We start from the raw sequence: 23824 nt of genomic DNA, 5'->3' as shown, positions 1-23824 counted from the left end.
AAATAATAGTAAAAATTAAAAAAGAATTATGCTTAAAAAGTTGTAATGTTGTGAGATGGTGGTAGACTCACTTTGCAATATTGGATTTGAATAGTCTTTGAAAAATGTTAATATGACGAGTGATACATTGACTACAACGGCCATAAAATACCTCTGATTACCTCTTAAGGAATTACTGCCATGAACAATTAGCAATAGACAATATCTTGGACTGAGGACACTTCTAATCTTAATTCACACGGACAGTCACAGGTTGTAAACAATTCTTATAGACTTTTATATGAAATTAAATAAAAGCCTTACAAGTATCAAGTTTATTCAATCCGAGTCGGAGGTGGTTATACCAAGCGTAGGCCACTTCGTACCTGACTCGACGCGCCCGTTGCCAGTCCAAGCCCGACCCGCTGTCACGACACGCGACTGAAACGCACGACAGACGCGACAAATCGGCCGGCGACTTGTCGAGTGAAGTGTTTAACCATGCAAGTGTTTACGCCTTTGATCCTCGTGTGGTTGGTAGCCGGGGTCCGTGCCGTCATAAGGACCCCTTTAGAAGCTTTCAGACCTTCGGGAGAAATACATATAAGAAGGCCGGATAAGCTGGCTTTTCTTCTACATAGGCGAACCACGCTGCCTCCCAAGAGTGGACTCAAGATTTTGTATCAGACTGGGGTGAGTTTCAAAGGCCAATGTTATTTAGGTATTTAATAGTAATTAGAAAGTTTGGTATATATTGTAGTTTAAGAATGTGAGATTTATTGTAGTGCTGTGCAATCGTTGTATTGTCCAATTTATATATAGGTAATACGATATTTTACAACAGCCATTATGTAAATAAATGAATAGGCACGTACCTACAAGGGCAACAACAAACTAAAGAAATTAACTTGATATGTCTAAATCACAGTTAACCTTTAATTAAATAATCTAGATTGTATTTAAAATTTTGTTATTATTAAATATGTGTCTAACATTAAGATGAGGTTTTTATAGTGTTTGTGCCAAAAGTATATTAAAATAGTCATAATATGATTTTCAATGTCATATTCGCTCATTATTTCAATACAAAAAGCCTAGGTATATTAGGTAGGTATATTGTATTATTACTATGAAGCATTAGTTGTTGGGTATTATACCACAGAGAGAAAAGAAAGAATAAATATTTTTCATACTCAGGAAATCTTATTTTTTACAAGGTAAAGTTGTACTTAACATAAAGATTTTAGATGTTGGTGCATAAACATTGCACAGCCTCATGATGCTTTGCTTAATTTTGTGATGTTCGATTCTCGGTTGGGGCAATTTGGATTATTATTTATCTTTGTGCCTTTAGGTGCTCTGGATATATAAGAATTCAGAAATAATTTGGACGTACCGAATTATTTCTGAATTCTTATATAGATAGGATAGGAAGGTATTATACTTTATAATTAAATTTTTAATTACCAAATTATATTTTTTTATTTTATCGTTAGGCAACTATTTTGTTTATAAGTTTACCTATTCAATTGAAGTTATTAAATACACATTAAAAGTAATAATCTTGAAAAACAAAAACGTGTGTAATATAAATAAGCTTACGATTTTAATTCCGTGTAGGGTAGTCTGAGGCATTGGTTCACTACTTTTTTTAAAAAGAGGGAATAGTGTGTTTATTCTAAATAAACAATGTAAAACACCAGTAGAGAACAAATTAATTAGCATGAGGTCAGCTCAGTTGGTCCATCTTGGCGAACTCAAGAATCATTAACCATGATGGTTTCCAGAGGGAGCCGTGTGAAGATTGATTTGATTGGGTAAAGACTCTTTTTTTTCCTAGATTGTTACTGTTGTATTTATTTGTATATAAAAAAAATGTTATGAGCACGAATTAAGTGAGGCAGTTGGATAGAAGTTTTCTGTTATCTTTGGCGACTTAAATTTTAATAAATCACAAGTAATATATCCTTCCTCTTCAAAAGGCCCTCTTTAAAATATTTTCATTAATTTATATTTAAATCCTATTGTGTAAGTAAATAAATTCACTCAAAAATAGAGGAATCGAAAATTACTTTCTTAATTTAAGTAGGTAAAAAATATTTTTTTTTATTATTACTTAATTATAGATATTGTACAGTATATAATACTTTATACTATAGTATATATCGCCGTGTGGTCCTAGCATAGAATGAACCACCTCTTCCTTTCCCGTGGGTGTCGTAAAAGGCGACTAAGGGAACTTAATGGTTGAGGGATGGATAGCAGCGTCCCTTATAAAACGACATCAAAGCTTAACTGCGGTTGCCAATTTGTCTGCTAAGCGTGGCAACTACTGGCAAAATACCTTTATGGGGGAGGCTTCTGTTTAGCAGTGGACAGTTAACGGCTGATATAATAATAGTACTACGTTGTCAATACCCCCATAGCTTATTCTAAATAATTTACTGTGTTGCCTCTAAATACAAGTGATTTGAGGACTTATTCGTCTGTAACTAGCAGTAATATATTTTATTGTATAGAAATAAATAACATGTAGTAAGAATATATTATATTTACGCGTATAGTCTACACGTGTTTGTGACTCATCATCATAGTAGAGAATCTACGCCTATCTGTTAAATCGTTTCCACGAAAGATACGCCCAATAATAATTAGTCCAATCCAATCCACCATCAAAAACCCGTTTTTATTGCTTAGACATTCCATGTGACTAACAATTCCGCGAAACACCATGTAAACATAGCGGGAAATGTTAAAATTAACGCGACAAAAACTTCATTAATAAACATGGCTATACATAATCCAGAATAACAAATGCCAGTTATATGTGTACGTAAAAAAAATCAAGTTTTCCGGCCGAATAATCAAAAACAAATAAGTTCCGGATGTCAATTCTTGTTCGTCATATTTTAAAAACAAGTATAATCATTATTATGGCTAATTTCGAAGTCGATTCAAAAAGATAATCACTGTAAGGATAGGTTGGTAATAACTGGCATTGGATAATAGTTTTAAAAATATTGTGTTAGTATTCCAAAATAGACTGTATAGTATTTGGGATAGAAGTCAATTTTTGTGTTTGTAAGTGCATTTTTAAAAGCGGGATTACAAAACGATTGCGTGGTTCGGGTGCGTAGGCGCACGCGTAACACCGGTGGCGGCAGGTGTTCATTCACTCATTCTTATCTTGACAGCTTCGATGACTTACGGCCGAAGCTCGTCCGTGTGTGCTATTTGGTTAAAAAAGCTTTTTTTATGTCACTGGCTTTAAGCCCATTCGTAACGGTAATGTCTTTCCGATCGTTCGTCTTTAAGGAATGGAATTCGGAGTTATCTTGCCGTTTGTAAGTATTAACTTTTATATGAGGACTTAAATCTTGACAGGGACTTTTAAGGTATTTCAGTGTTAAGATCCCTGTATGATCATACTTCCCTGTTAATAATTTAAAGTACTAAATGTATATCCAGCGATCTTGCAATTTATAATATTTAAGGTTTATATATATTCATAAAAATATAAGTATGTTTAGGGAAAATTCATTAGTTGCATTTGATCGATAGGATCAAATACTACCAACACTCAGTACCAGAGCAATGGAGCCACCTACATTTTTGGGGTAATAAGTCAAAGCTTATTAAAGAAATAAGCTTTCTCCGTCCTGTATATCCACTATTATGTAAGTATGTCTACTAATTACCGAATAGTTATTAATTACTAGATGATAATACAAAACTTTTTGAATTAAAGTAGAATGAAATAAATATATAATAAAGAAATAATGGATAAATATATATACGTATTTTTTGTTACCTAGCAAAAGCATTTTTCAAACGAAATTGTTATTTATCTGATAGAAATTTTGTTTAGCCTCATAACATATGAAATAGACATTTTAAAATGTGACGTGATTTATTTGCTCTCAAGTGTACACAGGGTGTACAATTGTCGACCTGACAATGGACTATCATTTAGAGATGAAGTGATCGACATTTTTGGCAATAATGAAGCACGGAACTGTAGTGGCCACAGCGGGAGTCACGACGGTACATAAAAGAGAGTTTAATGCTTCCAACATATAAATAATGACGTGAGGGTGCTAGCCCTTGATCTAGCCGATGACATGCCTCTTAAATCTCGTTTCAGTAGAATTGAATTTTTGAATGGCATTTGTGGTCGGTTTTTAATGAAGTGACTTGAAAGTGATACAAGATGTCTGTTGCTGATGGAGAAGAATAAAATGTGTTTTTAGGGTAACTACCCTTTGTTATTCCTTACACGGCGTAAAAGGCGACTAGGATAACAAAGCACAATACATTAGTGCAATAAAAACAAAACAAAACTACACCGAGCCGCCTGGCTAATAAATTAAACTGGAAAACTTCGCATGCCAGACGATAATATTTTTAATCCCCAATTCAAAGAAAAAAAAAAAAAACAAAAACATTTCAAAACAAGAGTGTTTTTAGTTTTGTTCGTCTGTGGGTCCGTCTATGGTATCGTAGTTCTCAAATAAATATATCAATATTAATATTTCTGTTTCGCCTACATCATTGTCACGAGTCACATGTTAAATATGTATATACATCTAAGTACATTTTATGTTATGCAGTAATAAAACAATCTTGTGTTTTTGAAATAATTAAGGCAAAACACACAAGTTTTTTTTCTTTTTATATGTCGCACACACAAAAAAAAAACTTATTTTAATTGTAGCAAAGTCATTTTTAATTAAAAACTAAACTACTGGTCCGATTTTGTTAAAATTTCTATGGAATTAATCTGTAAGTACCATATATCCTTTCAGATAAAAAAAAATCCAAATTAGTTTACAACTGAAAGTTATGAAGTAACAAACATAAATAAATATAATCGAATGGAGAACCTCTTATTTTTAAGTCGTTTAAAAACGAAATTGAATACAAATTAAATAAAAAAAAAACAGTCATTGGGCATGGAACTGTCTCTCAACTACAGACTACGTTAAGTGTATTTCCATTAGTACAAAGGCGGTATTAATTAATTATTTATATTGATATTAATTTGATGATTATGAATGATTTTTGCCTAAATCATTCATAAATCATCAAATTAATATCATAAGTATATAATTAATGTAATAAAGTCTTACATATCAATAATGCTACAATAAATGGGATACACGATGTTCTGTTTGAGAGAAAAAATGTTGCATAGCAACATTCCCTGTCAGACTTTTTCGGTCCTATCGAATTCTTTGCGGAAATGTCAGTTCAATTTGACAATTGGTGAATAGAATAATGGTGTTGCAATTTATCTTTAACAGTTGCAATTGTCTTTTGGACAATTGACGATAACCTTAGCTTTGTATTTCAATTTAGATAACCAACTGAACATTAAGAGAACATTTTTACTTTCTTTACACATTTCTAATAGCATTTTGCAAATTTACAGAACAATTACAATTAAATCTATTGAAATAATTCACTGTTTTTGTAATAACTTCTTGATGGAATTTCATTATATCGATTATATAATATTATTTAAAATATTTGTACTTTATTTTTATCAATTATAATTTTTAATAAAAAGGTTATTGAAATTTGAACAGGATATCTGTCAGGTCGGCTGATGTTGTACATAATGGTCATTTTGATGAATAAATAAATTCATCAAAGCATTGAATGCAGTTGATGGTTTTCTATGAAAATTAGCAATTGATTTATACTCTAGAACTAAAACGGTTGTCCACTGTGCGGTTTCTGTGGTTTTTTTGTAAACACTTACCCCCTCCCCCCTTTTTGTTAAATGAAACATATCTCTCCTAAACCTATTTTAGCTATAGAAGTGTTTTGTCTTTTTCTTTTGCACTAATTTCCCAATACGAAGGACAGTGACAAAACAGTCTTACAGTTTGCAGGACGCTTTCGTTTTTGTAAATGGGGGGTTAGTAGATAATAGTAGGGTTATCAGATAATACAGTATGGGGTTAATAAACAAAGGTATTTCAAATTTTGTGGTGATGATGGTCATCATCCGACAGGTTTGTTCAGCACAACTGTATAACAATTCGTACAAGTCAATTTTAATACTAAGTAGATACACTTTGTTACACGAGGTAATATTTTATTATGTAGGTTTCCACGTGTAACAAAACAAGCAGAGTTAAATTGTATTATAATGAAATAACGAGAAATACCCTCTGAAGGTATTCAACCTAAAAATAGCGCACGTAATTTAGGTATATACCTACCAACGATGTGATTTGCCACAATTTTTTCATTAATCGTCCCGTGACTGCTTCTATTTTCATATAGTTTTCTTTCTAGTGTTATTTTTAGATATTGTGGTCTAAGTGAGAATTACGTAAAACCGAAGAAATATACTCGTATATATATAAAAAGAGAGTAGTGGTTTCAATTTTTAACGTCAGGTCATGAAAAATTCGTGGAAACCTTCAGGAGAGTTTTCATACTCTGACTTGTTTCTTGATGATAATTAGTAATTATTCATCTGTGATCTGTCATTCATGATCACGAGCACAATAGAGTATCGAACAAAGAGTCATATAAATACAGAACTAAAAGAAAATAATAATAAGAGATATAGTACTGACACATTTGTTAATTCATGTATGTACGAGTATGTATATAGCTTCTTCGTGTGAACGCGATGTAAGGGATATCAAGTATCCCATATTGACCCAAATTCATTGTAACACGCACAATTATCTTTACGAACAATTAAATCATCATTAAAGTTGAACATGCAATACACGACATCATACAAAATATAATATCTACTTGTATCAATATTTTCATTGGATATAAACAAACAAACAAACATACATGTGTTGGACACTCGCTCACATACTACATAATATATATATAATATATAATATTTATAAAATATAGAAGAAAAAAATTCTTTAATTTCTTCGACGGCAAAAATATTTGAAATCAGGGTTAAACAAATTTTTACGGAAACTATACAGTTTTGGGGTCGTGAAACCTGTAATCACGTCATTCATTTATTATTTATTGTAATAAAACTCCAATTAAAACAAAGTTATGAATCAATAGACTATTTTTAGGTAGGTACCAATTTTAAAACTTATAGTAAGCACTAGGTGATCGCGCGATATTGTCCGCGTGAATTCGGTCGTTCTTACTGGAAATGCATTACTAGGCTAAAAAGTCTAATCATTTATTTATCTATAATAGTTTATTTATTTTATTCATAATATTTGTGTTGTTTGTGTGTATGTTCTGTGGAAATCAAATATTTTATCTAAATATAAAATTATGATAAATTTTACTAATATACATATAATGAAGCTAAACTAAAACACAATTAGTATACATATATATTTAAAAACCGTTTATAATATTTTTATGTGATGTTTATGTAACGTACAAACAGATGGACAAGACTTTATAAAGTTGTTGTTTTGATATCCTAATCGATAACTATTTATATTACTTCTATAATATCAAAAACTTTCCATGTAAAGTTATTTTTATATTGAACATATATGAGTAGTAGAAGAATAGATTAAAGTATTATGAACGCGAATTTAGGATGCGCTGTGTATTTGTTTAAAAATATTACTGCGCAATAATTTGGATGCTTGTGTTATATGACGCCGTTATATGATATTATAGTAAGTATATCTATAGGAAAATAGAACAAGGCTCAATATCATTAACGACTAAGTGTTACTGATGTGTGTGCGGATATTACTCGATACGTCTGTACAATGATTGATCACCATAAGGCGGTATCGGGTTGATGCAGTGATGTGAACACTTTTCTACCACGTTTTAGCGATATTAATTTTCCCCAGGGTTGTGATTATGACGCAGATTATAAGGTTAGCAGAAAAAGTCGACAATGCGTTACAAATATTTCAAACTATAAACGATTATTAAAAAAAAATCTGTATATGCAGTTGTGTTATAAGTTGTTATAATAAATATACCTAATTAATTTTAATCTGTTAAGATCTGTTAATAGAATTTTGGTGCTAATTTTGTTGAGCAACTTTTGTACAGTGGTTAGGGTTTTTAGAAATCTGTACGAATTAATCATCTTTTGATGCTGACTGTAAATGTTCGTTCTTTATTTGCATGTATACACAGGCGCAACAGTTAACATTAACAATATTTATTTTTTCAGATAATTCAGTTTAGAAGCTAGATGTATAAATACATATAGAGATATAAAAAACTTCAAAAATTTATAAGGAAAAATTATATTGCTCCTTTACCTTTTAATTTTTTTTTTGGTGTTATTGAAGAAATTATGATATACGTAGGTAAATGTATCTCGTACATAAAAAAAGATTAATAGTGTTATAACGTGGCGAAGTAATTTTTCGTGAAAAACATTAATATATAGTTTTTGGATAATAAAATATAATATTTTATAGATAACATTACATAGGCAAACCATGATTTCATACATGTTATAATAATTTTAATTTGATACTTTAGCGTATCGTATATAGGTAAAAACATCAATAAGAAAGTTTTTAGGTCAATCCGTTGCATATATTTACATTCTAAACATATACGACATATCCGCATGTATTATAATTATATACTATTCGTATTATATATAGATTGTATTCCCATTGTGGTTCAGGGCATCCGGAGTGCTCCATTCAAGACACACGTGGTTCCTTTGAGACGGATGCCAGACCCCAGTTTGGTCGTACTCAAGTGTTGCCTACGTTTCTATTTGAGATAAGTGCTTTCGACCCGTAGTATTATGATCAAATTACCAGCCACGTTTGGCATGGGAGCTCATTACACCATCATGTATAATGTAGGAACATATTAGTTGTGTAAAGATATTTGGATGTTTGTTACTCAATCACGTTCATGACTAGGTAAGTGTATTTGAATGAATATTTAATACATAGGGAAATCATATACTAGAATAAAAATATTTCACGCGGAAAAGGGGTAATACAGATAATTTTTTTTAATAAGACAAAAATGGAATTGTTATCCAGTTTACCGACAGCGTATACCGACAGTCGGTATACGCTGGCGTCAATAATTTAACCACTATGATTTTCAGAAGGACTGAAGAAGGAGGCTAAATTGACAGACGCCTCTGGTACCTACTAATAATCCTTTCTCATCGAATACAGTTAATATTACTAGAAGGAATACACAGATAAAAATACGAAGTAATAAGGAGACCTCACTAGATTTCTCTCGAACTTATATATAACTTTGTACTCGTATTTGTAATAAAAAATCCTTAACCACTTTATAAATTGTAAGATTGATCTAGATATATTTAATAGTATAATAAGCCTACTACCACTAGAAACTACGTAATAAATGTTACATCAACAATTTTCGTTCTATTGAGTTAATATGTACATTGAAATTTAATGTCGTAACGTTATTTCCGTAGCAACACCTCATTTAAAGCTTATAACTAGGTATAATTATGAGTTACGCTATTTTATCGCTCAAAACCAGAGGTAGGTAGACCAATTTAATCAGTTTCAAAACGTTAAAGAAAAATAAAATCTGACATCGCTGAGTTGATCGATGTTTATTTTAAACGGTTGGGTTTAAAAAGAAGTGTATTTAGATTTTTTGTCGCGTAACGCAGGTGTCGCTTTGGGTCCTGTTCGGTTGTTTATTAGTTTTTTTTTATCACCGATATTTTATTCCCTTGGGCTGCGTACAGAGTTATACTTTGACAAGTGTTTTTTTATAATAATACTTACCGTAATGGCCATGAAAAGCTTAAATTGCGCAATCATAGTTACAATACTTGTATATTTTGAACTTTATATTATCTGATATAGTTTTTGTCAATGTCAATAATTTATCTTCGTTGAAGTTAAAACCTTTCAAGGTACACTAAATTTATGCATATATATAATGAATTTTGTTATACAATATATTATCCACTGAACTATTTACAATTGATTCCTTTGTATTTTGTCACTAACTCTATTAAATAAATTATAAACTATTTATGTCACGATTATTATAGTCTTTGGTTAAATTTACTTAAAATGAACTTTTTCTCTAAACGTTTTTACAGTTGAATATACTACAGAGAATATGCAATTGCAAAAACTTATAATATAGAATGTTGTTGAATGTACATTTGAAAAAATGGATTTAGTTGAGGAAAAAAGGAAGACACTAATGCGCTTTCCTTTTTAAACGAAAATTTAACTGCCCGCTTAAAGATTTTATTTCTGCGATACAAATTCACCTAACATATTTTTTATTTAATATTTCAATGTCGAGAATAACCACTAGCTAAAGCTTTACTAGGAAAGTGTTAAGCGACACCTCTAGGTAATTTTTACTTTTATCACTATTACAATTTTCTTTTTGGTCGCGTGCCTTGTGGCACAGCTGTAAACCCGTTCCGTGGCGAAGCGTAAATTATTACAGTTCTATTTATTTTATTGTTCGAATACAAGACGTAAATTTACAGGTGTTTATTAAACAAGGTGCCTAATATAAATTGTAACCAGAAAGGGTATTATAACTATTTTAAAGACAGGGATGGTATTAGGAAATTTGGACGACTTTCACCAGTAAAGATTTTTGAAGCAATAAATATGGATCGAAATTCTTAATTGACGTGCATAAGAGGCAAAAAAGATCCTATAAATGATTTTGATTTCTTTTTTCATTAATATTATGAATATTCAACAATCATTCTTAAACATCTACTCGGATTTTAATAAAAGTTTATATTTGATTATATTTTAAATAAGCGTAGAGCATACTTTTTATCTTTTATGCAAATGAAGCCGCAGATTATGGCTAAATTATATTGTAATTATAATGTTACATTCAAATTCTAATCAGCTGTCATATTAAAAATTAGAGCTTCCGGTTGGTATACAAAAAAACATTCATTACATTTACTACGGTTTTATTAACATAGGAATCGTCCTAATAGCCATAGGGTTGATGGATGACAAAATGGATGTACTTTTAAAGCAAATGAAGATAAAGAAGACAGCTAGTTAAAAAAAAAGTATTAATCCCTTACAAGTGGTAAGTGGGCGATAAGGCGATTAAGGCAAGAATTTGAAAGTATTTTAAAGCATTATGGTATAGTGTTCTGTATTATCAATACAAGAGATTTTAAACCAAAGCAATATTAACGCCTTGACTTGGCACCGGTGTTAATCTGTCAATTCTACCAAAATTCTTGAAGATCTCTATACTGTCTTTTATCTCATTTACTTATTTTGGTTTTAAACTTATAGCCCAATTTTTCACAATAACATACACAACAACAAAATAAAAAAATAGGTGCAATCGTTCTAAACTATTATATATTTAATATAGATATAATGAAATATGAGAGATGGCTAAATGCTCGCTTAATGCCACGTAAGATTCCAATACGCTCAGCGAAATGTGAGCAAGCCTATAATTGCATTTCCGTCAAACACATTGGCGCGTATAGTAAGTTTCATTCATACAAATACATTAAGTATTTTTCGTACAGTGATACGTGTATAAAAAGAAGTACATTTCGTTTTACAAAAAAAAGCATCTATAATAGTCACAAAGCACAACGACTATGAAAGATGAGATGTTTTGTAGATATATTAGACCATATAATATAATAAATCAAATCAATAATTATATTTATATAAAACTGAAAATTTTCAATACAACATTTACAAGATTTGCTACGCTGTATTGGTAAATAAACCTCTAAGATAAATAGATAATTTTACTTAGATTTCTATTATTACTTACATTTTTAAAATATCTAGATAGTAAAGTTTTCAATTATTTGGTTATATATATGTTTGTAATTTTGAAGGCAACTAAAAGCCATTTAAAAAAAAAAAAAATTAAAATTGTTTATTTTAAAATTTGATAGATACCTAGTGTGGACGTTACAAGACTAAATACCAAAATGAGAATGTACTTTCTGAACACTACATGATTTGGTGACACTAACAATGTAAGCATGTATAGATACGGGCAAGCAATTAGAGTCGCGTGCGCACCGCATTCGACAACACTTCCGGCATGCGAGGCGTTGAAGTCTTTTGATAGACATTGTGTACATCGCCTTATATAGTGAATGGTGGTGTCGCTTTCAAAACACTACCTACGATACGCATGTTTTGAATGATTTATGCAGTATAAAATTGTATGGTACTTTTGTTTACGTTTATAATACAACCTACATACCATACTATTAGACATTAAGATTCACAAGTGGAGGTTATGTTACTGACTGCATTTGAACGGACTCAACTGGTTTATAAATCTTTTTTCGTCAGTTTGTTTGCTATTATAAGTTGCATAAACGAGAACTTTATAGATAACCTTTTAAAATGGAAAATAAAAAAAATATCTTGTTTTGTCTTCTTATGCATTTTATTTTTCATACTCACAGAAATACACTTGATATCATTTATGACTATTTTTTTTCCCAATACCCTCACAATTAGAAGGTGCCATCATCATATTACAAAATAATAATAGGTAGTGCATTATTGTCGCGGAGTGTCTTGAAACTCTTAAAAAGAGAGGGCAAAACTTATACAGAAGTAGCAGTACTGTCAAAGAACGCGAAGTAATTCAGATTCTACAGAGACTATCAAATCGACTGGAATTTTTATGTATTTGTATATCATCCCGATATGTTTGTTCGTCGAATCTGAACGCATTTTGAAAAATTTTATTTAATCCAAAGGATTATTCATATGCCAGTGTTTGTGTCGAGTTAATATATGTAGATGGTTTTTAGAATACAAAATAAATCCGAGGTTTAATACTTAGTTTTGATCAATTGGTATAAAACGTAGCTACATAACATGTTATGTTTATTTACATGCTACATCAAAGTAACGATAATTAAAATTGTCTTTAGTTAACGATTAATAAAAACCTAACTTTATTTTTTGAGGCTTCTAGATGTAATATACAAATTCACTTTCACATTTATAATATTTATACATATAGATTATATAGGGTAAAATCTCGTGTACATCTTTTATGGATTGTATAATATTTATCTTAAAATGTAGTTAATTTAACAAATGTATAAAAAGTGGTTGGCAACCTAACATATAAAACGACGCCTCCGGCCGCTCTTGCTAATTGCACACGTTATAAATAACTTGTAATCGTTGGCGGTATGTAATTACGTGGATTAGTAATTTGTTCTCGGCTACCTGTGTTCCCGGGACTCGAACTGACGGCCCGCAGCATCCGGCCGTAGTCGACGACGTCCGCCGCCAGGGGCATACAGACGGACGAATTTACAATGAATTTCGTTGTAATTGCTTAAGTTTTAATATAATATTTTAATCACTACAAAACTATATAAGTAATATTAATAACACTACTGACTTTTGGATATTTTTTAAATTGAAAAGTGGGAAAGTATAATTTAGCAATTTGGACCTTATAGACGCCACGGAATGAAATAAGATTTGAACCCCTTTGTCGGGTAGGAATAGCCTTACAGAAGGTTGTGGAAGGTCGTCGCTAACAAATTATTTCATTGGAGTGGGCGCGGCGCTGGCGTCGCGCGCGCACCCACCTGTCCGATGGACCGGATACCGCGCCCCGCGCCCCTCACGTCACCCGAGAGCCCTGAAGGGTAGGGCTGCTGCTTACTGCCAAGGGCAAGATTACGTTGCAGTAGTATCAATTTAAACTTGAAACAACAGAGAAAGACTTTTAACTTAAACCGATTTTCAAGAACATATGTATAAACTCAACCAAATAGATGTTTTTACATTACTTTCGCAATGATATCTTGGGAGTTGATTTGCTTGATTCTTTTTTGTTATTTTCAGTATGATTCCACATTAATTTAAATTGAAGTTGGATTTTGTTTAAAAAATATCAATAAAGGAATTGAATAAGAAAAAAAAAATCGCCAATTAAAAATATTAAATTTATAACTTGGTTTGTTTATTCTTTAATTCTAAGGGTAGATTCGACTAAACGAGAATAAATTTTATTCTTAAAGTGTTAGTTATTCGAGAATATTTTGATTTTACGTTTTATCATTTTATCAATTTATAATTCTAAGATTAACGATCTTATTCGGAAATATAACAGAGATATTCCAAGAATAGTAAAATAAAATGGCGTCCCAGGACCATATGATCTAAGATTCGTAAGCTGTTAAATGCGTGTGGTGATTTCTATACGTAGGTAAAATTAAGTACTGGTAAGATTACCAGAAAATGAAACCAAACCGATCTCGGTTTGGTTTCATTTTCGTATAAAATAAATAAAATGTTATATATAAAATATTATAGTGGGCCTCCACTAAACTTAACAGTAACACTCTCTCCGATTGTAACCAATTTTGACTACGTTTCCGTTTATCTTTAGCCATTTTCTTGCAAAATGCAAGTGTAGATACACCACGTGGCTGTCAGTTAACATTGACAAAATGACATCAATTTTTTTTATTCACTACAATACAACAAAAGTAAGTTGATATAATATAAGCTTTTATGTCATCTCCTTGTAGAACAACGTTAATTTGTCGGGTATCATTTTCGGTCACCGTTCACTTTACTAGTCACGAATTGTTTTTCCAAGTATAGTTATACGTTAGATTGCATGGAAAAATGACTTTTGATTTATTCGAGATTAAGTTCATGGAATAGACTATCGGCGGTATAGTTATTCGTGTATAAATTAAAGTTTGGTCGAATCCACCCTAAGAGAAATACTATAAATTCTATCAAATGTCATCGTGTTTTCACATTTTAATTTTAAATAGGTATTACGAAGGTCATAACAAGTATCCATCCCAAAGATATCTAATTTATTTTTATACCCATAAAAATACAATGCGAATATAATTTAATTTATATAATAATTTCAATATAATTTATTTTATAGCAACTTCTATTAACAATTACTTGATTGTTGGGCATTGAAATATGCAAATTAAATAAAGGGCTTCTTCAAAAAGGTAGCAAGGACCTATTTTTGAGGAAGACTCAGAGTTTTGAAAAATCGGAAGTTATTAGTATAGGACATAAATGAAAATTGGACATTCATTTCCGCACTAAGTCTCTCATTTAGGCCATTAGACGTGTGAAGTATAGGACATTTGATTTAATGTAATATAAAATTCTACAATTATATTTTTTTATAAAGAGTATATATCTTTCTTAATACAAAATTGTACTATAAAATAATACTACAGAGATATAGTTATCTCTGTGATAATACTGTCGCGAACTCCTTTCAACTTTTCTTATAATATTCCTTTTTTGTAAATATATTTTTAGAAATAATATATTTCATATTACCTACATTATATTTTATTACTAAAAAACTAAAAAAGCCTTGCACTTAGTTAATCTTATTTCTTCATTTCAAACACTATCTTTTATAATTTATGTGATTAATTTTATTATACAATAGTTAAATTTTTTTCTGAAATGAAAGTATCAACCCTATCTACACATGGTCCTTTCGTAACTCTTTCCCTGTTTTATAGCTTAAGTCGAATGCCTTAGGATCTAAAGTTACTTATATTGTATAAAAAAAACGCCCTCAGGTGGACGTCTCAGATATCGTTTCCAAAAAATCTCTTAAAACGCTCTATGGGCCCTGGAGCGTTACAAAATGGTCAGTCGTCAAGGATTGTGGGACCATTGTATATTCAAAGGAATAAAGTAGAGGCACGCGATATTATGGTAATTAGTTTCACGGTCAATACATTATTGGAGATCTATAGTCGACGATTTTAGTTCTGTAAAAAATTGGGATTTGACCGTGACATTTTCAAACTAATTATAAAGACGGTTATGTAGAAATAAAATAACTTTTTTTTGTTGCGGTAGATTCTCGGAACTAACAGATTTTACGTGTTATTGACCATTGTGATCTATTTATCGGGATTGTGATGTGAATTTTAATTTCTAAAAAAAAAAAGATTGATGTTACGAATGTCAATTATCGCAACAAAGTGCCCATTATTGGTTTAGTTTTGTCCACCTTATTAGGAATTCTATGTTGTTACAAAATGTAATGTCCCATTAGCATTCAAGTCGTTGTCATAGCTCCGTTTAGTAGTTGCTCTTGGTGTAAGTCAACAACGCTCACATTGTATTTCTTGAGCTTTTTGTGTGATACACAAAAGGTCCACGTCCGGTTGTCGGAGATTGGACGAGACGTTTCCGCGAAATCTATCGCAATGCACAACAAACGGGAAGTATGTCCGGAACAACGAAAAAAACACTGGTTTTTTCACACTTCCAAATCGGTAGGGTTGGCAAGAAGCTTTTAGTTTACGTTTCCTTTATCTATTAAAAGAGGTTTATGTTCTTTAGAATATAAATTTCCACATTTAGCATAGGTAGGATATTATTATTGAGTTTATGGATAGATACTGTTATAAATCGTATCCAATACATACTACTAATTTTTTTTACTTTTTATAATTTTTTTTATTATTATTATTAAAACTACTAAGGTTTGTCTATCATACTAAGAGTAGTTTATTAGACAGCTAATTATCTACAGGATAAATAATGTCCATGCAAAATCTAAAGGAAATGTTTAATAGCTGCAAGCAATGATACACACCCTATAGCAAGTAAATGAATAGAACATTTAGATAAAAAAGGAAATCGTCGTAATTAAATATAGTACGCATAGAATAATTTATATATTACGGACGTATCAAGAACCATGATTATTATAGGTGGCATTTAATGGAGTAGCCCTGATGGTGTGTAGGAAAAAAGTTCTCACAGTAAACAGGTTGGATGGCATATTTTATCTTCCGGTCGGAAGTACAACGGATGGTCCTTTCGGACGGATGGAAAAAAAAATTAGAGCGCACATGTGCACATTGTGCGTTTTGAATTGATGATTTACATCTTTCGGGTTATAATGACGTAAGGCAGGTGCTTGGAAACACCTTAAGAAGTTCCCACGATGGTTATCTTTTGTGCTATGATTGATTCTGTCGACTTTTGAATTCGAGGTTTGTGCGAAGTATACAATTTATGGATTGCAGATGGGGTTTGAATGATAATAATATATACTTAATATTGACTACAAGAAATGTATACCTACCTAATACATAGAGGTATGTAGAATTTGTAAAACCTTTATCATTTTTGAAAAATAAATGCAATATACATATTTTTTGAAATTTTTTTGAAATCTTTCACATTAAATCACCTACGTGGTTTGTATGAAAAACGAAAAAAAAATTTTGAACTTCGCATTTCTTTTAATGTTTCTTGCATAAAATATCTTTATCAAGCACCGTGAGGATATTTATTCATAAAACTGACGTTATCATTAATAATCATGTTAACAATTGCTGTTGGTGTTTCTTGTACGATCAGAATAAACTAAGTGTAAATAAAAAGTAAAATATGACACAATGTTTCAATGAACGATTACCGTCAAATATCAAGGTTTTACCTTTAAGTTCGTTTCTGAAGTTTAGTAACTGCGCCTTGGGAGGTGGCATTTTGTCGTAACCTATTACTAACTACCTTATATATAATTACAATATGTAACCACAATATACTTAAGATAGTAATAATATTATGTATATTACAGTAATTTTTCTCTAATCTAATTCGTTGGTTTTACATATCCATAACATTTAAGAGTGTTCATAACTTTTGCTTATCGAAGTGTCAACATCGCAATTATACGTCAATTAAAAAAAAAAAAAAAAAAACTATTAATTTTCAATGTTGCTGATTGATTATTTAAAAAGTACTCTACTAGTAAACTAAAATATCATAGAATATATTGCATATAAATCTACCATTAAAAAAATGTACCTATTTTATATTTTCTAATGCATTTTTGCCATCAAAATATATTTTCAATGACAGTTTATAATCACTCAGAAATACTGAAAAATGTTTAACGGTTTTCGTATGAACACCTCGTCGTATGAACTCTCTTAAAGAACATAATGGAATTGAATGGAATTTAATAGTATAATGTTTATTTTTTTTTCAGACGTCAGAGGAAGATCTCCCTGATTGCAGAGCGCGACAGGTGTGCAGCAAAGTTGATTTGTACGATGCTTCTCAGCCCTGGATAGAGAGAAAATGCCGTTGTTTAGGACACAGGCCGTGTTCTAGGTGAGTTATTGGAAATATTTCGAAATAATACCTATAAAGTAATATCGTTGTTCATACCTGTTTCGTCCGTTGGAATTATTGTACAAATTTAAACACAAGTCAAAGAGCGCCGTTTTCGTTTCGCATTTTCATCATTTGGGTCTTATAAGTAACTAAAATTTTTTTGATATATCTGATTACGTACAGACTGATGAATCATTATTTAAGTCTAAGTATGGTCAGTCGTGTGGTTCCAGCATAGAATGCGCCATTCCTTTCTTCCCAATGGGTGTCGTAAGAGACGACTAAGAGATCTTACAAGTCGAGGGATGGGCAGTAGCGACTTTCTTAAAACATCACCAAAAGCCTAACTGCGGTTGCCAACCTCAGGTAGGTTGGCAACTATTGGCAAGACTCCCTTTATTGGGGATGAGTCTCTCTTTAAAGTTTTAAGTTCAGTAGTGGATAGAGAACGTCTGATATGTAAACAGAAAATTAGTTATAAATTTTTAAATATGAAATATGAAAAAATAAATAGAGAAAAATATAAGGCAGTAAAAGCATAAAATATTAAACCTTTCTCAAAAGATAAGTCTTCTAGAAATATAATATCTACCATGTTGAAAACATTTCAAATCTATTTCATAGGATACAGGATAAGCATTAATATTAAATAAATGTAAATGTCGATACTTAATAGATTTGTTTAGAATATTTTGTTTAATAATATTTCTAAAAACGTTTCAATTCAAAATGAATATAAAACCTAGATCTGTAATAATTGTGTGTTATTCTGTAATTTCAGTGATCTATCTGCTGACGATGATCACACTTTGTCAGACAAGACAACGTTGTACAAGACTTGCGAACCAGTGAAGAGGTTACCCAAATGTCGCTACTTTAAGGACGCCGCTTGGACCATCTTTTCATTTCCTGACAGTAACGCTACCCAGCAAATTGTTAACTGTCATTGCCCTAAGAATTCTGTTACTTATCTGTTGAAGAAGCTACCATACACGACACCTAGTGGAGAACAGGGGAATCAGTACCAGTTCGCGTGTTCACCACAAAGCGTAAGTAACTTTAAGCTTTTAAGTTGTAGTTTATAGAGGGCGCCGCTTGGTGGCGCTAATGTGGTTACTGTGGCACGGTTAAATGAAAACAATTTTTTTAAGTTTCAATACAGAACTGAATGTTATATTTAGACTTCATTTTTAATTTATCGACGTATCTTTAATTAGAAGAATATGTATATATATATATATATATATATATATATATATATATATATATATTCTATTACATATATTATTAATAAATTAATTAATTTATAATAAATATTATATATTATATACATATTATGAAGTAGAAAAATTTCAAAATTTTAATTTTGGTTTACTTTTAATCAATAAATTAAATTTAATCCCTCATCTATTTTGAAAGAGATCTCGTGTTGGCATGAAAATAAATGGTACATAATGTAACTTAATTGGATATTTTACTTTTTATATTACAGAGACTACGATGTTCGAGAAAGGAGCCTTGCAAGCTGTTTAGTGCGCGGCGGCGACACGAGCAAATCGACGAAGTTAACGCCAATACGATATGCCAGTGCCCGAGGGATCACACGTGTCCAAGACACCATACGGAAACCGGTGTACTTCCAGGAGTCACGTACGCGGCTGAAGACATCCGCACATACCACGGTTATTGCTTACCAGAACCTCCGCCAGATGTTTATCGGTTTGTAGGAGACAAGGATTGAATTTTTTTAAAACCAAGAATACCAGTTACATGTGATCGTGTACTTAAATTGTACGTTGAACCACCTCGCGTTTTTTCAATGTTGACGCGAAAAATTTTTATTTGCTCATTACCTGTTTAGTACAAAATTGATTCAGTTAATTAATTTGGTGTATGTTGGAATGATACTCAGATGGAACAAAAATATTTTAAGTTTTTTTTTTTTATGTTTACTACCATTCCTATGTGCCATAATTCATTGAAGCAACAAACCATGGACGGTTTAACTCTGTTAATGTATTAAGAAGGCCTTGTCCCTAATAACTTCAACGTAAAATTTTGTGATTTTTCATTACTGTTAATGTAGATTTTGTATTGACGTCTGAAATAAAAAGATAATAATATGACAATTCACAAAATTTTACAATAAATTACTATAGAAATACTGCGTTTTTAGAAAAGACAGTTGATGATGTCATTATCAACGTTTAAAAATGTACTACATACAATTCATAAAGCTTATATAATAATATCTATATTACAAAATTTAAAGTAAACAATTTTATTTTATAAAATTGACAATTAAAAATATTGCAGTAAATTTTTGAACACCAAATAGCTTTCATTTCAACAATTTAACTTGGAAAGTTCAATTGATTTTCCAAACCGTGGTTGAAGATAGTGATTGCAGATACCCATATGTAATAATAACTTGATTTTAACATTGAACATTTCTATTAGGTAGACTAAATAACGAATTAGAATATGATAAATGTTTAATTTACCTCCTGATATCGAACCGAATAAACTGATATCGAACAATAGTTGTGATTAGATTATATCAAAGTGATTTTGTAAGATGCATCCCTATTTTTCTTAACCTAGCGTGTTTTTTTTTATTGCCAAGCACATGACGCTTCGTACCACTGTTTATGATTTTTATGTAAATAAGCTAAGAATTGTTGCTGTTAAATGTAAATAATTTAATGTAAGTAATCATTCCAAACGTTAATTTAATTTTTTTCATATTTTAATTATTATCTTGCCATACATAGTTTCGCGTCTTCCATTCCAGTCAAGGAGACATAACTTTTGTTCATTGTTTTGTTTATGTTATAATTGTAAAATAATATTGTTATAAAAGTAAGTTGATAATAATAGGACATATTTTAAGCGACAAGTATCTTTTTTTAATTGTGTGATCGACACATGTTGACACATGATGCAAATGGAGCTTAAAATTACTAGTTTTTTTATTAATGAAAAAGATATATTTAATATTATTATTATCAATTAAAGACGAACAACGATCTGTATCAACTTGGCACTTTAATGCTTAAATTTAACATCATTAACTATCGTTATACATTTGTCCAACAATCTGGATAAACTAATGGTTGTAGGCAAGATAGAGGGAAAAAGACCACGCGTATGATCGCCTAATCGATGGTCGGATCAAGTAACCGCCGTTACGGGACTGTCAATTGCAGCTGCCCTGCGAGAAGCTGAAAACCGGACAAAATGGAATAACATCATAAGAGAGGCAGCAGACACCTTTCAAGGGCACGACCTTCAGTAATGAAGTGGCCGAAGAGAGAGAGAGAGAGAGAGAGAGAGAGAGAGAGAGAGAGAGAGACACACATTTGTTATTAAACGATGACGTACCTAATATTTTTACTTTATAAGAATAAGCATTACGCAGTGAAATATTGTTAAAATATTTTCAGTATTGTTTTATTATAATTTTTTATTATTACTATTAATAACGCTGCCAGTGAATAGTTATTATTAAGGACATAGTAGGGATTGCAAAGATACTTTGGATAGGGATTGGATATCCCTATATATTGTAACTATGTATATACAAAAAATATTGATGTTTAGAATATATGGTATGAGGACTATGATGTACGTCTTCCTTGTTTAATGTATAGGTAGCAATTTAAGTTAAATTATTGAGAACAAATGAATAAATGTTTCGATATCAAATAGTGGCTGTATTATTTTACACAAAGAAAAATAAACCTAATGTTTATGTGTTGACAAATCATTTTACATACACACAAACACATAAAAAAATTATCATACAGAGAAATGACACGTAATTCATTATATGAACGAGGGTATATTGTGTGTACACAAGTATCTCTCATGGATTTAATTAATAAATACGTAAATTTATATCTATGTCAACCTTAAGGTACTACAGTATTACTCCAAGGTATCTATTATAATAGTAAAATCAGCAATAAGATATAGAAGAGATAATAAAGATTAATTTCATACATTTGTTGTATTTTATACAGAAAATACTCGAACGTTATAAATAATTCAATGATAAGTTCTTTTTAATTATGTTTTAAAGATATTTTTATAAATTTGATTTAAAAAATTACTCTATTTTTTGTTGTTGGCAATAAATATTTTCTTTCCATTTTTAATTCATAAATTTACAGTTACATAAAAAAAAAAAAACATATAATTGGCCTTCGGAATAATTAACTTTAATTAAATTAATCAATTTGAAAGCAAAACTTATAATTCCACATGCACATTTTTTATAGGAATTCCATTCAGATATAGTCATTAAGGTTTCAGAAAATATTAGACCATACACTTTACAGTTTTACAGCTTTTATAAAGTAATATTTTTATAAGATGGCACAATAATCGCTTTATACGCAATTACAACATCCTGGTGCACAGCTCATGTAAACTTATACAAGTACGCCCGTTGTTATGGAGTGTAACCAATCAGAGATTACGCTATAATAACTTGAGAAAAAGCTACGCAATTTTTAGTTATTTGCGACCTGACTAGTATTTTTTATTTTAGAGATTTTCAAATATTACAGGTCACAAAAAGCAACAAAAGCTATTATAAGTAAATACAATACATAGATGATATATAAAACCAGATACGAGTAATACCGCTTTTGTTTTCCACTTCCTAGGTAATTAGATATTATTCCATTTTTAAATTGTAATAAGGTGTCAAATATGACTGCATAAACACTGCATCTGGCTTCACTGCTTTTTTGGAATTATACATAAAAAACAGCAAATGTACCTATTTGATAAATTGCAATTATTCAACGAAAATCAAGAACTGCATCATGCATGTTATTTCCGCAATGCAGTACGGCTTCATTTCGTGGTAGCTTTCGTTATGCTGCCACGAAATATTGGAATAATCTTCTACCTTCAAATAGAAACTCGAAATCTGTCTCAAGTGCCTTGTTCTCATTTAAATAAAAACTTAAGATATTTCTATTAGAAAACCAAATTTCCAACACGTAATAAGCTGTACTCTCTATGTATTTTATTCATCTTGATATGTGCTTACATATACATATATATTTGACGAGCCTGCTTCAAATTTGTCTATCATATCAGGGCACTATTCTACCCTTGCCTGCTTCTGAACATCGGTGAGGTTGTGCGGCACCCAGCGTGAAATTACTCTCCGCACCCGTAGATGCACGTGTAGAATCTCGTGAAGGCTTCCTAATCCATTCTGCAGTATATGCTGAATCTCTAGGCATGTAACTCGTCTATTGACTCCGATAAAATTTTTCACTGCTAGCACGTTTTCTTCCGTAACAGCCGTCAAAGGGCGACCACTTTTTTCTTTATTCCCCAAAGTTAGTTTTCCGCGCTTAAATTCATTATACCAACGATATACGGTTGCCTTAGAAGGGCCTTCATCCATGAACACCATTTGAAGTCTATCGTACGATTCGTCCGGTTTCAGGTGACACTTAAAAACGTAAACAATTATAGCGCGAAAATATTCTCGACGCAAATCCATTTTTCAATAAGACATTGTAATTTTAATTAGCTCGCAAAAAATATGGAGGTAAGTATTGAATTTAGAACGTACCTATTTTTACTTATAAGTAATCATATTTTTAAATAAATTATAACTGGCCAGTCTCACATACATATAAACTTTTTCTCGCAATACTTTCTGAGTTTCCTGGGCCTCTAGACAAGTGGCAAGCGAATTCTTCGAT

At 31.0% G+C, this 23824-nt stretch overlaps 2 protein-coding genes across 2 annotated transcripts in view; one reads left to right on the top strand and one right to left on the bottom strand.

Moving 5' to 3' along the window:
- The window catches only part of LOC113510614 (elongation factor-like GTPase 1), a 154655-nt gene that overhangs the window by 19641 nt on the left and 111190 nt on the right, over positions 1-23824 (bottom strand). The gene's annotated exons all lie outside the window — the stretch shown is intronic.
- LOC113510616 (protein giant-lens) lies at positions 384-19830 on the top strand. Its single transcript, XM_026894076.3, has 4 exons — positions 384-672; positions 17962-18086; positions 18871-19138; positions 19582-19830. Exons 1-4 carry the CDS (start codon positions 481-483, stop codon positions 19828-19830), a joined length of 834 nt encoding a protein of 277 aa, XP_026749877.1. The 5' UTR covers positions 384-480.

The sequence above is a fragment of the Galleria mellonella genome, unplaced genomic scaffold (assembly GCF_026898425.1).
Source record: "Galleria mellonella isolate WM207_F2 unplaced genomic scaffold, CSIRO_AGI_GalMel_v1 utg32, whole genome shotgun sequence".
Taxonomy (NCBI): Eukaryota; Metazoa; Arthropoda; class Insecta; order Lepidoptera; family Pyralidae; genus Galleria; species Galleria mellonella.
The sequence above is the reverse complement of the archived record's forward strand: the minus strand, read 5'-3'. Positions and strand labels throughout refer to the sequence as shown.